We start from the raw sequence: 16,103 nt of genomic DNA on the forward strand, positions 1-16,103 counted from the left end.
AGCTTTAAATTCTCATTAAGACATTGATGAAAAATAGAACAATATTTAAAAGTTCAGTCTTTTGGTTTAATATTGAAGTATCTTTCCAATGGACTGTCAGCTGCAACAGCAGCTGAATTATATTCTAGTATAAAGTTTATGGCTGAGGGGCCAGGTGTAGCTGTTGAAGACATTTCATGCTAATTGATGCCACCGATTTTCCTCATGTTGTTAGTAGCTACAGAAGAGAGCCCATAAACGTATGGCGTGCGTACGGTACCTGGAGAGCCACGCTAAGAAAGAGCTGTCACTAAGGAGGAAGTTCCCTTCCATTTATAAATGGTGTCTGGGCTCTTGGACTCAAACTCTGACCATAGATCCAGCAATTGCGGAGAAACCTGGTGTCAGGTTTTCCACTGTGGACGCACAGAGGGATAGGCCAGTGAGAGATCCAAGCAGATTTGGAAGCCTGGGTTTGAAATCCTATTTGATACTATTGGAAGACATGGAAAAGCAAGTCTCATTACTTTTTCAACAACTTACCCTGACTAATAATAGTGTATTTTTTTTTTATTTAATTCTAGAAAATGGTGAAAAGTGTTTAGGCCATCCCAATGATATTGGTCCCTGTGTCCTGAAGTCATGCAACTCCAAAAATATTTTGTATTTACAGTGGAGAAGGAGTCTGCATTCACCGTTGTCATTTATACTTGCATATGCTCTGCTAGTAAGACACCATCTAGAAAAACTTGAAACCTCAGTTCAATTTGTAACTTCTGTGAATTCACCTCTATACCTGCAAGCAGTTCCAAACTCAAACCAGCATTTGGCTGCAGATCAGTAGGTCTCCAGGTTCCTCTGCTGTCTTCTGCACCTGATGTTCTGCAAAGTGAGTGGGAGCAGGTGGAGGCAGTAAAGTAATTGAGATGACTAATGAACTCCAAAGCATGTAGTGACAACCTTGACAATGAAGTGGCTAGCCTTCAAAGTATAAAAATAATCCTGGGATCTGTATATTTAAAGATATATATCTGTATAAATCTGTCTTCCCTGTTTTTTTAACCTGTATTTCCTTTCTAACTTTTTTTCCAAATATATTTTATTCTACTGACATGAAGAGTCAAATATTAATGTTCCTTTTATCCCATAAAAGAAAAAGAAGTATAGTAATGGGTAGCAAATGATTTAAATAGCTTTAAAACTACATTTTCTTTTTATTTTTTAACATATTTTTTTGTAATTTACCTTTAGCTTCAACTCCTTGTGAATTTATGAACAGTTTTTCTAATATTTTAATATGAAGGTTAATTTTAGTAACACAGCTCATTGTTGTTTCTTCCTTGTAAATGAAATAACTGGCCATATAGGCAGTAGTTTTGATGGTTGTGATTGTTTTAATAGGGATGAAGGCATTTAAGTATTTTAAACTTCAGGTATTTGGCTTCAGTCTTTGTATTTACCTGTTGGACTGTGAAAAGTGTATTTACGGACTGAGTCTCTGGGGCTTCAAGAAAATAATAAAGTTTTGTGCATCAGTGAAACCATCTTTGGCAAAAAAGTATGTAATTCATTCTTTTTTCAATTTTTTCTTCTATAGCACCTGTGTCCCCTTAGAAGGGATCATTCTTCTGTATTCAAATGATTAAATAAACCTACTCAAAAGAACACAGAACTAGAATTTATTTAATTTCTTAATTTTTTGTATGTTTGAATTTTTTGTCATCAGATTATGTTTTTTTTCCCTGTCCTTGACTCTCCAGCGAATGACCTCCCATTATATCTTGAAGAATCCTTCCTTGACTCGACCTTTCCTTTCACCCCACTGTCTGTATTACACTGCAGTCTGTTGACCATCTTTCTCCTGTGGCCCTCTCTGGTCTGGCTCCTGCTCTCTGACAGTTCTGAGACAGCTGATTATCCTTTTCCAGAGGAGTTAGGAAGGAACTTTGTTTCTTGCATTGTTGCTGTCTTTGGTGACAGGCAGCATGTATCCAAGCAGCATTGCTTAGAGCAATCAAGAACAAGCGTGTCTTTTCTCTGTTTCTCTAACTATTTGAGTATCTTTACGTCATCACAACCTCCCGTTTCTTTTTCTTGTTTGCAGTTCTGTGCTCTCTTTTCTCTTGTGCTGCTGACCACACTCACATCAGTTCCTTTCTGATGCCCTCAACTGTATGCTGTAACTCTTCCCCTTTTATCCTCCCATTTCACTAGAAAATTTTTGAAGGGTCTTGGCGAAGCAGCTCATTGCTGCTCAACAATGAGGTTTGTAGGGGAGAGTTAACTTTAACTAGTGAACTTGCTTCTAAGCAGAGTGCTCCTGCTGCCAAAAGTTTGCCTTTTATTTCCAACTCTTATCTGTTGGTCTAGTAAAAGAGTCACACCTTCTTATAGCCTTTTCTTGCCTTAGAGGTCACATACACCAAGACTGAGTTGGTAAGATGAGTCTGTACTGTATAGTACAAAAAATACTGCAGCAGTATTTCTTATATAGAAGGTGAAATCATTGCTGATAAAATAGCAGTTGCTGTTTTCTTAATAATTTTATTAGCAATTGTGAAGGTTGGGACAGTTACAGAATTGTTTGTGGGAGTATGGTTTGATCAGCACTGACATTTGAAAGCAGGAGAGGTTTATACTAGCTTAACTCACCTGTCAGACAGAGGTGGCAGAAGGCGCCTCCATCTCATCGCAGACCTTTCCCTGGCACGTTTCAATGTGACGAAATTGGGAAGTGTGTCCACACTGATGCTTTGATTGTCATGACCGTATTATCTGATAGTCCAGTTTTGGTGCATAAAAGGTTCCTACAGTCCTTATCCCGTTTCATTTTGCAGATCTAAGCCAGTGGACATCCAGCAGGCCGTAAACATCTGTCGTTTTTGCAGAGCAGAGTGGAATACATTGACTTGCTTGTTGTAACTGCCAATGTTTTGCATCACTGCTGAGGCCAGAATTAACTTTGGATGTTTCTGAGGAATCTCCTACATGGGGGAGAAACCTTTTGTAATTCTAAAGCTGAATCGTTTGCCTCTCTGTCTGTCTCACACCACCTTGCTGCAGGAGTTTGATCCTGAAGAGTTCTACCATTTGTTAGAAGCTGCAGAAGGCCATGCCAAGGAAGGGCAAGGAATTAAATGTGACATTCCTCGTTATATTATCAGCCAGCTGGGACTCACCAGGGATCCCCTGGAGGGTGAGAACTCTTGTTTTGTACTCTCCAGACTGCTGAAAGGATAACCAGATCCCTTGGTCACTACATAGCTCAAGGAAGCTTTTATTGTATTGGTTTAATTTCTAGGCCACGTTTCCTTATTTTTCTGTTTGTTGTCACATTCTAGACTGTCCTTTCCAGCCCCACGTCTCAAAGGACTGTTGGTGGGGTAAGAATTGCACGTCAACAATGACAGTTCTTTACTTACGATGTTATTAATGTCTCCCTGTATTATAGCTGAAACGATGTTAGAAAATGGCTTTATGATTTAATTGTTTTCTCTGTGCTGTTGGACAGTAAAAGTAAATTTACCCATTATTCTTCTGATCTGCCTGCCTGCTGGTGGCCTGGTTGGAAAGTATCCTGTCATCCCACGTTATTGTCCTCTCTGAGGAAAAGTGTATTTGTTGTGATTTTCCATGAGAAACCACGAGTAGTATAAATTTTTAGGTGGAGATGGGATTGTATTTTTACATCTTGCATAGCAGTGAAACCAGAGTAATGCTTTAGAAGACAGTAACAGCCTTTCTGCTAGGTGCCAGAATTGCATATGGTAAATTGAATATGCTGTAAACGTGCAGAGGGCCAGAAGATGCTAACTTTGGAATTTGTGAGTTAATATTTCTGCCTGGTGCTTTGCTAGCTGAATCTCTTCTCCTATGACAAGTTCTACAAGCATGCATGGCTTGCTCAGCAACAATAAAAAGTGTGACAGAGACTGGAGGTTACTGCGGAATATTTCAGTGATTGAACCGTACTTTTTGTTTTCTCAGGAGAGCATAATTTTAGCATAAATTAGTAGTCTGGATAGGACTAGTTTAACTTCTGTGGTGTTTACTGAAATGACAGTGACAGGTTGACTTCAAGTGAAGAGCTCTTCAGGAAAATTTCTACCAAAGATTGCTAAATGCAATTTAATAGCATTTGTTGAAATCTGACATTAAAGGAAAATTTCCTTTGATCCCTGTCATGGGAGAGAACCTTTCCATCACTAATTCCCCTTACTAAAGTCAAATTTTCTTTAGAAATGTGTGGAGATGTCAAGATGCCTTATTTCCTTTCTGTAAGGAGGGCACCCAGAAATGTCAATGATGTCTATTTAGAGACTAGTAGTTAATGTAGGATTTTGGTTTGCAAAGTTTGTAGCATCTCCTAAGACAGCTGAGTAGCCTAAACTAGCTGACTTCCTCCGAGTTTGCTGCTGCTCAGCAGTTTGCAGAATCAGACACATTTGATGGAGGGAGGTGGTTTGGAATGTAATGCTTTTTTTTTTTTTTTCCCTCTTCTGGAGTACAGAGATGCCGCCAGGCTATATGCAGACATATATGCATGGAATAGGTTTTAATATTAACTAGACAGCAGTTTCCCCAAACATGCATTTATTGCTTTTACTGATTATAGAAACCATCCAGAATAAGTCAGGCTGAAATTAGAACAATTAATTATATCCTTGGTTTATATAAAATACTGCCTACAGCTTGCAATATGTTAAAGGTTATCACTGTATAATTGGGGTGACTTCTTACGGAAGGGAAAAATGTCCTTCCACATCCACCTCTTACACTCCTGTTTGTCTTGTATAAACAAAGAGAATAGTGTTTGATTGAGATCATTAGGAGTAATCTTTCCTCTTTCTTTTCAGAAATGGCCCAGCTGAATAGCTATGACAGCCCAGACACTCCTGAGACAGATGATTCAGTCGAGGTAAAGCAGTAATACACTCTGTCTACTGCTTTTTTTCCTCTGGAAAGAGGTAGTCTACAGTAAAGTATTAATTATAATGCAGAGTGATTTCAATTAAAAAAAGAAAAAAGTGCTGACATTTAAAAGCAGTGTTAAGTATACACTCTTAAAAATGTGGAAATCTCTGTACTGGGGTGGTGAAATGCTTAAAAGCTGCTAACAGGCATTATCAAGTTTTGTGGATTTTTATATTTTTTTTTAGAGTTGCAAACAAAAATCATCTGGAGAAATTATTTATATCTGCATTTGTAAAATGTAATGTGTATGGAAGAGAGTTTACTTTAGTAACAGACCACTGGAAAAATTAATTACGTAACTTGCTAGGTTTCAAAGATCCTTAGTTGTTTAATTTATTGAGTTTTTTTAAAATGTAATGTTGAGGAAAGGCCTGACTCTTACAGTCCACTGGCTTTCTGTGCTAATATTTGTGGAGGGAATCTGCAAGAGTTGTACGTCCTAGACAGTTATTCTAAAGCTGAGGACTCCAGAGTCTAGAAACAGATTGATTTGGGATAAATGCTGAAAAAGATAAGGACAAAAAACTGAAGTACAGCATTAAGTCATTCCAGGTCCTGATTTCCATTTTCTTGTCGTCTTTCCCCAGAGTCGTGGGGCCTCTGTCCAGTCAAAGAAAACTCCATCTGAAGAAGAGTTTGAAACTATTAAACTGATCAGTAATGGTGCTTATGGGTAAGGCTTTTAGACTTCGATTTAGAAGAAAATATGTTATTGTCCTACCTAGCAAGGGACTATAGCAAAGTTTGGTGAATGACTGGGTTTTGTTGGGTCCAAAGCATAACTGAATTTTGCTTGGGTCTTACAGAGGTTCCACACTTACGATTCTTCTACATTCTTCTGGGAGATGCCATTTCTTGCATGTTCTTGGGGTCTCTTAGGCAATAGCCCCCGTACCTGGACATAGTTCTTGGTACTTACATTGCACTGAACTGACACAGCTTCTAGCTCGGAGACCTTTTGTAAAAATTAGTTGTCTTACATTAAAGCTTTCAGAATAGGTTATTCCTAATCCTTCTGTGGTGCAAGTTTTCTGAAGCCCTTCCTATCTGTGACCTCAAGCCTGTTTTTCCAGTAACTGTTTCTGCACCATTTCTTTATGGCAGGTAGGTAAAATGTAGACACTTGAGTACCTTAGCTTGAGATGACTAAAACATTTCCCCTGAACATTGTCCCTGGGGAAAATATTGTCACTTACTTTGTTGGAGATTTCCTAAGTAAAAAAAATGCAGTTCCGTGAGTCCAAGAAAATTATTTTGCACCTATTTCCTTATTGCTTATCAAAGCAGTCTGTGTTTCCTTCCATGCTGTCTGGTTAATTCCTGTGATTTGCATTTGTTTAAAGGCTCAGTGAGTGAGAGTAAAATTCTGTAGTTGCACATATTATTGATGATTCATTAAAACTGCAAAAATACTGAGAGAGAAGCTGTTTATGCTTTTCTATTCTTCCATGTATTCAGATTAAATATGTAACATGTGGCTGTTTGCAAGCACTTGAAATACTAAAAGAAATGCTAAAATTACATTGAGGCAAATCCACTGTGAGAAGTAATACAGTAAAAATACTACTGGATTTTATTATCTACTGAAGAATTTGGAATTAAGTCAGTCAGTTAAAATTTTAACCATTCGTACAAACCTCTCCAGAAATTTAAAGATGGTTCTTGACTCTTTGCAGTTCATAAATCCTTACCAGTGAAGTCATTTAGGCTATAACTGAAAAGTAGTGATATTTAGTAGGTCATAACAGCAAAACTTGAGCATGTGCTTGAGTGTTTTGTTGAAGTGGGTGCTTAGTTAACAGCAATTCATTTTTTTAAAAGTTGTATGTGGAACAAATGTAAGCGTATTTTTTGTTCAGTGAAGACACAATAGGGCATACCATATTATTAGACAAGAAGATTTTATGTCTTTTCATTCCTATTTCTGCACAGGCCCCATGATTTAAATGAAACTTTGTAAGAAGGGGAGAGAGAGTAGTTTTGCTGTTACTCGTGTCTGTCATTATCCGGGGTGTATTTTATAGTCAACTGCTGGTGGGACACAATACCTTCTTAAATGTAATATACTCCAGAGAAAAGGAAACAAGTACTGATTCAATAAGGCAGGCAAACCGGATGAAAATTTTATTTGCAAACTGTATTATTAATGTGCAGGAATCTAATGATCTGCAAGTGATAGAAATGTAAGAGATACTTTACTGAAGGAAATCCCTGGTGACAGTTTTGTGTCAAATTAATTTTATGGAGCTTGGAAATAAACTGTGGTGATTCCATATGTTTTGGACAGTTTTTTAAGTGAAATGGTGACTGTAGTGGTGAAAAATACGTGCCTATGCAGTGACACTTAAGGAGGTTCATGACATTTGTGTCTGAAATATCTCCTTGTTAGTCACGTCAGAAAAAATGCTGCTTAATTCAAGAAGGCAGAGTAGCTTTTGGAAGGGAGCGTCACGGGGTTCTTTCTTTTCTAGAGGAGCTTGGCACTGAGACGGGATTTTACGGAGTCACAGATAAGTCTGTCAGGCTCCATCAAAACAGTTACCATCACTGTTTAAAAAAAAAACCAAGAAACCAAAAACCAAAAAAAACCCCAAAAAAACCCCCCAGTTTGAACAGAAAATGGAACTTTTCCTCTTGCTATGTGGTTTTCTAGAGCAGTGTATTTGGTGCGACACAAGACCACCCGTCAACGATTTGCCATGAAGAAGATCAACAAACAAAACCTAATTTTGAGAAACCAGATTCAGCAGGCTTTTGTGGAGAGAGACATCTTGACGTTTGCTGAGAACCCCTTTGTGGTCAGCATGTTCTGCTCCTTTGAGACCAAGCGCCACCTGTGCATGGTCATGGAGTATGTGGAAGGTATGGCTGCCGTTATCTACACCTGCAAAGGGACCTGAGAGAGGATGAATGGGTTGCGTGTGCAGTGTGTCTCCTCGTAAAGGATGACATTACCGACTGATTTACGTGTGCTTCGGGCGTAAGGCTGATGAGTGCGCTGCTCTGAACACAATAAACGGGAAGACCATCTCGTGTGTGCTAGTCCTTCACCGAAAGTGAGCTTAGTCAGCCCTGCTGTTGCAGGGGGGTGATGATGCCCTTTTAGAGGGGAGCGTGCGGACAGCTTGGGCTGAGCCGGAGAAATGAGTCATTCCAGCACCGGTTTAGCGTAAGGAGACGCCCTGTTTTTGAATCCCTGTGACTGACACAACAGGATTACAGTGGAGCTGAGGAAATGTAAAGCCACATATAGAAAACTGCGGGGGTCAGAGGTCAGCTTGAACTTTCCAGTCCTCACTGGACAGAAATCCTCCTGCTCTTCTATAGGATGGCATGGCTAGAGCATGCTTAGCATGCTAACTGCAACTTGGCATTACAGTTAGAAAAAGACAGTTAAAAAACATCACTGAGCAACACAGTCTTTGTTCTTGAGCAGCCTTTTTAAAAATGCAGTGGTATTTTATGCTGGGATTTTTTTTTCTTTGTTTTGCTTATTCTTTGAAATATTATTTGGTTTTATTTTATCGCTGTATCTTTATCTTGTTGTAAGCAATATATTTCCACTGATGGATCAATTTCTTACGCCTGTCTTGCTTGGCTGAACGTTTATGAGAAATAAGCTTATAGTTATTGTATCATTGTTCTTTCAGATAAATTAGTGGAATGAAAACAGATGTATTGGCATAAGAAATTTTAATATTAATTCCTATTTACAAGCAGAGATGAAGGTTGCATGAAACATGTGGCCAGTTTTCCTTAGAAGCTTGAATCAGGGGCCCACAGACTTACCTTCATGCATACCGCTGTGTCCAAAGGCATGGCTGCCTCTCCATGTCTAGAGAGAGCCATATCATAGTTGTAGAGGTGTTTACTTACTATTTTAAGAAGCTTGTGTATCGAAGTAGTATGTGTCTTAGTGATGGAAAGCAGAGAAATTTATTGAAAGGCCAAAAAGTCACGAATTGCCCTTTCTTAAAGGCGTGCTTACAGTTCAGAAACAGCATCCATACAGTTCTTGAGGAAACATGCCCAACATACATGGATCTTAATTTTCCTAAGATTTTAATATTTATTTGAAGCTCAAGGCAGAGTGTAGAGAGAGCTTTAGAATTCAGGCTAACAGGGTTGACAGAGACAGCCTTTAGGAAACTTACTGTAGTCTAGTATTGTAGACCCATAGCTGTTCTTACTGGTATGTGCCATTTCACTGTGCCATATTTGCAACCTTTTTTCAAGGAGGTGATTGTGCTACGCTTCTCAAGAACATTGGTGCCCTACCTGTTGATATGGCAAGGATGTATTTTGCCGAGACTGTTCTGGCGTTGGAGTACCTACACAATTACGGGATTGTTCACCGTGACCTAAAACCTGATAAGTAAGTGTTTAGCTCTTCAGAAGCTGAGGGGAGAGACAGTTCTTCAGGGGCTTTCTCCATAGGCAAGAGTACGTAGGGGCTAGAGGCAGTAGAGCTCTTCAATGGCATCTGACGTGTAAGAGATTTTATGGAGTCTCTTGCTACTGTTGCAGAACCAGATAAACACTGAGAAAAGGTGGGAAGAATGTCTTCACATACTTTCTCAAAGCTGTTGCTACACTGATAACAAATTATGGCAGAAGGCGGTCTGCTTTCTAGGTGCCTTGGCTGCTCTGTGCTATTCAGTTGCATAGGAGGTTCCTTCCAGGTGATCGATGGGGACGTAACCCTGAGAACTTGCTTAGCGTTATCTTGTGGTGTTCTTTTTTTTTTTTTTTCAATTGCTTTTGGGAAAGAATTAATTGAATGTTGGATTATTTTGCTGCTTCTCTTTCTTCTAGTCTCCTGATAACTTCCATGGGTCACATTAAACTAACAGACTTTGGACTGTCTAAGATTGGGTTAATGAGCCTTACAACAAATCTTTACGAGGGACACATTGAGAAGGATACGAGGGAATTCCTGGACAAGCAGGTAAGCTGAGAGATTTTGTCTGTTGAGGTGGGATCGGATGCAGGTTTCTGGCTCGGGGTAGAATTGGAATTTGTAGCACTCCCTCTGCCTCGATGGTGTGCTACGCATTGTAGAATGAGAGGAAGAGGTACAAGTCCATTCTCATATTTGTGCATAAATTGGTATTGTTTATTATTTCAACTTCTTGTTTTGGAGTGATGCACTTCATCTCTTATTTGAGGATATTGAACGTGTGACCTATGCAGCAGTGCAGGTGTGAACAGAAGTTGGTCTGGGGGCATAACACAGATTTTGCTGGAAGGTTTTTCCACAGTCTCCCCCTTCTGGTGCTTAGAAAGTTCATGGCAAGTTCCTGTACATTCTTGTAATTTTGTCTGATGGCTTTAACATTGATTTTTATCCCCATGATATTTGCTAAGGGTCCCTTTTCTCTTTAGCCTTCATTTGCTAGGCTTAACCAGCTAAATTCTTCTAGATAACAAGATAGATTTTCCTTTGATGAATGAATAGCTCTTCCATGCACCTCTTTCAGCTTGAATTGATATTTCCTGAGCATAGTTGACAGGAATTATATTGTTCTGGATGCAGGCTCATCAGTGTCTTGTATAATGGGATTAAAAAATACTTCTCTCTTCTGAAAATACCTAGGATTGCAGCTGAATTTTCTTTTTTAGCTGTGCCAAGCGTTAACTCATAATCATCCTGTGGTATTGTCTTCCTTTGCTTCTGAGTAATGATGTCTTTTCTAGCAGGAACTCTCTCTGGTCACTAGATCATGGTCTTGCACTTTGCAGTGTTTTATTTTTTGCAACTATTGTTATCGTTGCTGCTTCTAAGCCCAAGGCAACATAGATCTTCCAATGTGATTTCCTTAGCCCCTGTCTGTGCCAGCTGTACCTCCCAAGTTTAAATACTGAAGTGTGTAATCATGCTGTGCTGCTAATTCTGCATCTGTGAAACTAAATTCTGCTAGCACCGAGATGTGAGAGGTTTGTCAAAACTCAGTTGCTGATAGCTATAGCTGTGCCAGGAGACATCCATCAAGCAGACAGACCTATACACACACAATATGCATTTTTCCCATATGCTTTACTGTATGTGCAGCAAAGAACTACTTAGCTGGCGTGTCCACACTAGGAACATTTCATAGCATGTGATACAATTTCTGTGCAGGTAACGAGTTCCTCAAATACAAACTCTTGCTCCGTGGAAGTATTTCACAGCGTGAAGTGGTTAGTGGCAAAACTTTCGTAACTTTCTTGTAAAGCTCTGAGGAAGAAAAGAAAAAAAAAAAAAAAAAAAACGGACAAAAATAAGATCTGACGTAAATTTGGCTTTCTTCTGTGTTCTTCTTGAGGTCTGTGGGACTCCGGAATACATTGCACCAGAAGTGATCCTGCGCCAGGGCTATGGGAAGCCCGTGGACTGGTGGGCCATGGGAGTGATTCTGTATGAGTTTCTAGTTGGCTGCGTTCCTTTCTTTGGGGACACACCTGAAGAGCTCTTTGGACAAGTAATCAGTGGTATGTTTCTGTTCTGGCTCTGAAGGGGTTTCAAGGTGAGCTGTGAAGTAAAACCTTGAAAATACTGAGGACCTGCAGTTTAGTCAGGAAGGACTAGGTATAAAACAATGGCGTTTAATTTTAAAATACGTATCTTTCTGTGTCAAAGTAACATTCTTCTGATTCTAGCTATGGAAAGTTGTTGAGTTGCAGAATGTCTTGCTAGATAGTTTCGTCATGCATAGTGTGGGAGTAGTGCAAATCCTTGTGGGATTGGGGAAAAATATTTGAGGATTTTTCTGTTCTGTCTTTTAACTTAAATGGTGGAGGATATGAAAGGTGCAGCCGCCAGCTGGTCTAATCCAGTCTGGGTTTGGTTATTGCTTCTGTAGGTGCAAGTGTCAGTCAATTAATAATTGTTTTATAAATGGAGTAAGAAGGAAATTCTAAGCAAAACATGTTGAAGCTCTTGTACTCGGCACCGTCACATCTTGTGACTTTTTAAACCGATCTCCTGCTTGGAGTTGGACAAATGATTGCTTTGTGTTCTCTCAGTGAATATGCCAGTGAAAACATTTCCTATTGGGAATGCTTTCTGAAACAGTAATTTTTTAACACACTTGGCAAATGTCCTTTGTAAAAAGCAAATTTCAGCAAAGAATTAAATATGATGCATGAAATTGTTACCTGTGAATTGTTCTCTCTGTTCCAAGTATAACGAGCACGGAATGTGCGGGCACGAGATACAGCCACGGTATTGACAGTGTCATTGTTTATGGATTGTCATGGAAGTCCCATTTCATACTTTATTAATAGAGTTCTTAATGCTTTTTTTCTCCACAAGTGCTGCTTGGATTGACAGCAGCTTTAGCTGACGCTGAATTTTATGCATTTTGGAAAATGTCAATGCTTGAATTATATTAAGTATGCAAGCTGCTGAATTCAAGGTATTTACGATTCTGGGGCAGTACTGAACACTGCTTTTTACGGTATAGGAATGTGAATGGTTATTCAAATTAGTTGTGAAGTTGGTAGAAAATGTCAAGTCTCTTCTTTGTCCCCAGATGAAATTGCCTGGCCAGAAGGTGATGATGCACTGCCACCAGATGCCCAGGACCTCATTTCTAAGCTTCTCCGACAGAATCCTCTGGAAAGAATGGGAACAGGTAAGAGCCTTGTGCATAAGACAGTAGTAGCCAGAAGCAGGAAAAGAAGCTACTGTGCCAGTGATGCACACGCATCCATGTTGAAAAATACTCACCTAGAGCTGGAAAACAGTTTGTACTGGGTTCAGTGAATCTGGTGTGATGAAGCTCTGAGAATTAGTGTAGATTGTACATGAGTCACACAAGCATTACTGTCTTGTTTGGGAAACAAGAAAGGGGCACCGTCAGCTTGGCATCATAACTTCTCAAATTTGTGCTGTTCCGTTGAAGGCTTGAGGGTTGTGTCTCCATTTGAACAGTGTATAATCAGATTTCTTTAAATTTCTATTTAACTAGGGGCTCAATCCCCTACATGGATGTGAACTCCTGGGTGTAACAAAATAAATGAAAACTTTCCCGTTCCTAGAGGCCTGTACTGTATAATTCTCCACATAGACAACAAAGTCTGGTAATCTTTTTGGCAAAGTCATGGGCATATCTCAATCTTTTTGTATTATAATGTCAGATTCAAAGTTTTACAACCCAATGCTTCTCATTTCCTGATAGCAAATAACTATTAACAGTTTCTAGCTACACTTGTTTTAAAATAATCTGTGCAGCACTGCAGCTTCACAGCACAGGTTGTCTGTTCCATTGATTTGATTAGTTTGATTTCATTCTGGATTTTCAACTGGAAACCACACTTTAAGGATAAAATAAAAACCTATATATATACCGATTCCAAAAGGCACATGTATTCAGCAGGCTTAACTCATGTGCACCAAGGGTGATGAATAGATCATGAATTAATTATGATATCAGATGGTTTTCACATGTTCTTCTTTACTTCAAATCCGTGTACTTGAAAGATATTGCTGTCATGGGAAAGATGTAGTTTCTTGCCTTATAAAATGAGTTGATGGACTGATTTTTTTGATTTCTTATATAATGTAATGCTGAGACTGCTGTTCGACTTGGCATCTTATAGTGCCACTGGCACTCAGCAAACCTTTTATCTCCTTTCCTCTGCTATTCTCTTTTATAAAAAGACAGTAGCATCTTTTATGAATATTAATTTAATTTGGAAAAAAATGCATATACTAGTAGACAGATAATCTTTAGTTTTTCCTTCTGGGTACCCAAGCTTCTGAGGTTAATAACAAAAGATACTAATTCAGGAAGGTTCGTAAGCCCCTGCCTTGTTTTAAGCACATGAATGAGTTTATTCATGACAGTGGAGCCACTCACATGCTAAGTACCTTGCTGAATTTGCTCTCTTTATTCAGCTATGGACAAGGTGGTATTTAGAGTCTGGAAATTTTAAATTAAGATGTTAATTAGTTCTTAACTTGCAGCTTGCTGTGGAATGTAACAGCAGATGCTGTCTTCCAGCCAGTTTAGTCATGTGTTGTCATTAAACAGGAAGAGGAGGTGGGAAGGGGGAAATCTTGTTCAGATTTTATCCTGCATCACCACTTTGGTAAAAGGATAAATTGTTTCTCAAAATTTCTGGAAGATGTGTGACTTAAATGTGTTTGGGTAGATTCTGTTAGGCTCTTGATATTTTTAGGGTTTGTTTTTCTTGTTACGCAAATGCTGAAAGAAATACTCTGCAATAAAATATGCTTATTTCAGGTAGTGCCTTTGAAGTGAAACAGCATCGGTTCTTTAAAAATTTGGACTGGAATGGATTACTTCGGCAGAAAGCTGAATTCATCCCACAGTTGGAATCTGAGGATGACACAAGCTATTTTGACAGTAAGACTAAAGATTCAGCCTAAACAGCATCATATTTTTTGTGCATATTTAATTTTTGAAATTGTTAGAGTTAAGTAATTGTTAGAAATCAAATAAAACACTTGATAGAAATGGCTTTAAAAAGTTTCTGTCGAAAGCCAAGTAAGGTTTCTTTGAAAGCAAATGAATTTTGAATGAAAAAACGCTGCTGAAGTCAACTGGCCTTTGGTGCCCGTGGTCCTGCCAGCCGTGGCCCTGCAGTGAGAGGTGCTGTGGTTCTTAGGTCCGGTTCATTACAGGTCTTCCAAAGCATCTGGTAAATCCAACTTCCTTGAGTTTCTGAGCAATATTATCTTTCCCTAGTGACCATTTTCAGCTGATAAGTTTTTTTTATTAAAAAAAACAAACAAACAAACCCTAAACCTTGAAGACAAGTATGTAGGGAAAATTCTTTCGAGATTTAAAGTAATTTAAACTATTTTCACTGGAAGTGTATCACCTTATTTTAGTATTACTAACTCTAATGAGATATGAAGTGCCTGTCTGGTGTGTATAAATGTCTGGGAACTGCCGTGGTATCAGCGCTATGTAAGATTCCTGGTATTTCCAGATAAGCACCAGACAGCATCAGTGCTCTTGGGAGAAAAGGAAGGAGTGTCATGTGAGGGATGGAGAGGTCTCTGTCCCCAGAGCCTCTGCTCCCTAGCTTTTCTCATTTGACTTAGGGAGCTGAGCAGGTAGAAAGGGCTTGTGCTGGTCAGGTGGGGTCTTTCTCTTCCTCCAGCTGCAGCACGGAATGATACTGGGCTATTTCAGTTCCCCGAGCTATGGAAGTTTCTGCCCTACCTCAATGGAATCTCTTCCATTCTTCTCCTAGGGCCATGGGACTTGCTGACTCTGTATGAAGCACATTTTTGCTCGGTTCCTATGCTTTGCTCACGGGGAAGGGAGGCAGAGAGCAGCCTGCCTCCAGCCCCTCGGCCACGACGCAGCACAGCAATCTTGCTTAGATATTGCCCTTCCAGTCTGGGGGCGAGGCTTTTAGGTTTGGGGTTGGATGGAGAGGTAGGGTGGAGAGAGAGAGGGACTGAGAAATCTCCGTGTACTTGCTGCAGAGAGCAATTTCAGCCGAGCTGCGCGGAGCAGGCAGAGGTGTGTTTTGCATGTGTTGAGGTTTCCTTGGTACAATGTACATGTAGAAACTGAGGTGTGGTGTGTTCCCACCACTCATTGGACTTACTGGACGTTGAAAATTGAGCTCCGGTCACTCAGTTGGGTTAGTGATGGGGAGAGGTGCAGGACAGCAGCTGTGAGCAGGTTCTGGTGGGTAAAAGCATCACATTGTGTTCAGTGGTGCAAATCAGTGCATCTGTCAAGTAGGAGTGATGGCAAACTCCCCAAGTGCCCAGGCATGCTCAGCAGGTTATCAGGGTAACTTTGATGTGAGTCCTTTATAAAGGCTGGAATTCTCAACGTCAGGAAATAGCTCACATAGACACTGATAAGAGTTGGCGTTACTGTTATAAACCCTAATGCAGAAAATTTTAGAATTTATAGAAGTAGCTTTCTGGCTGATACAGTGCAGCAAATTTGGCTCAGTATAGCTATCAGCTGTCTGTAGCCAAACTTATTAACGCCCACCCTACAAAATCCAATGTGGCTGGCTTAGAAATCCAGTGCTGCAAATCTCAAAGCACAAAATCTCTTTGGAGGCAGTTTAAATTTTGCATTAAAAAATAGCTTTGTATATTGGCTGCTTGCCCATTTTCTTTCATAAAATCTAATCCTTTTTCTAGTAGGAGGGAGAAGAGGAAATAT

General features: G+C 39.6%; 1 protein-coding gene across 10 annotated transcripts in view; it reads left to right on the forward strand.

Annotated features, from left to right (window-relative positions):
• MAST2 (microtubule associated serine/threonine kinase 2) overlaps positions 1-16,103 on the forward strand; it is a 194,491-nt gene that overhangs the window by 158,932 nt on the left and 19,456 nt on the right. For all 10 annotated transcript variants that reach the window (XM_040610484.1, XM_040610488.1, XM_040610485.1 and 7 more), the window contains 9 exons: positions 3,043-3,175; positions 4,836-4,897; positions 5,541-5,626; positions 7,607-7,815; positions 9,190-9,328; positions 9,769-9,901; positions 11,259-11,424; positions 12,468-12,569; positions 14,184-14,306. In XM_040610484.1, the coding sequence (XP_040466418.1) occupies positions 3,043-3,175; positions 4,836-4,897; positions 5,541-5,626; positions 7,607-7,815; positions 9,190-9,328; positions 9,769-9,901; positions 11,259-11,424; positions 12,468-12,569; positions 14,184-14,306 (1,153 nt within the window). The remainder of the gene's footprint in view (positions 1-3,042; positions 3,176-4,835; positions 4,898-5,540; positions 5,627-7,606; positions 7,816-9,189; positions 9,329-9,768; positions 9,902-11,258; positions 11,425-12,467; positions 12,570-14,183; positions 14,307-16,103) is intronic.

This window comes from Falco naumanni, chromosome 11, assembly GCF_017639655.2.
Source record: "Falco naumanni isolate bFalNau1 chromosome 11, bFalNau1.pat, whole genome shotgun sequence".
Lineage (NCBI taxonomy): Eukaryota > Metazoa > Chordata > Aves > Falconiformes > Falconidae > Falco > Falco naumanni.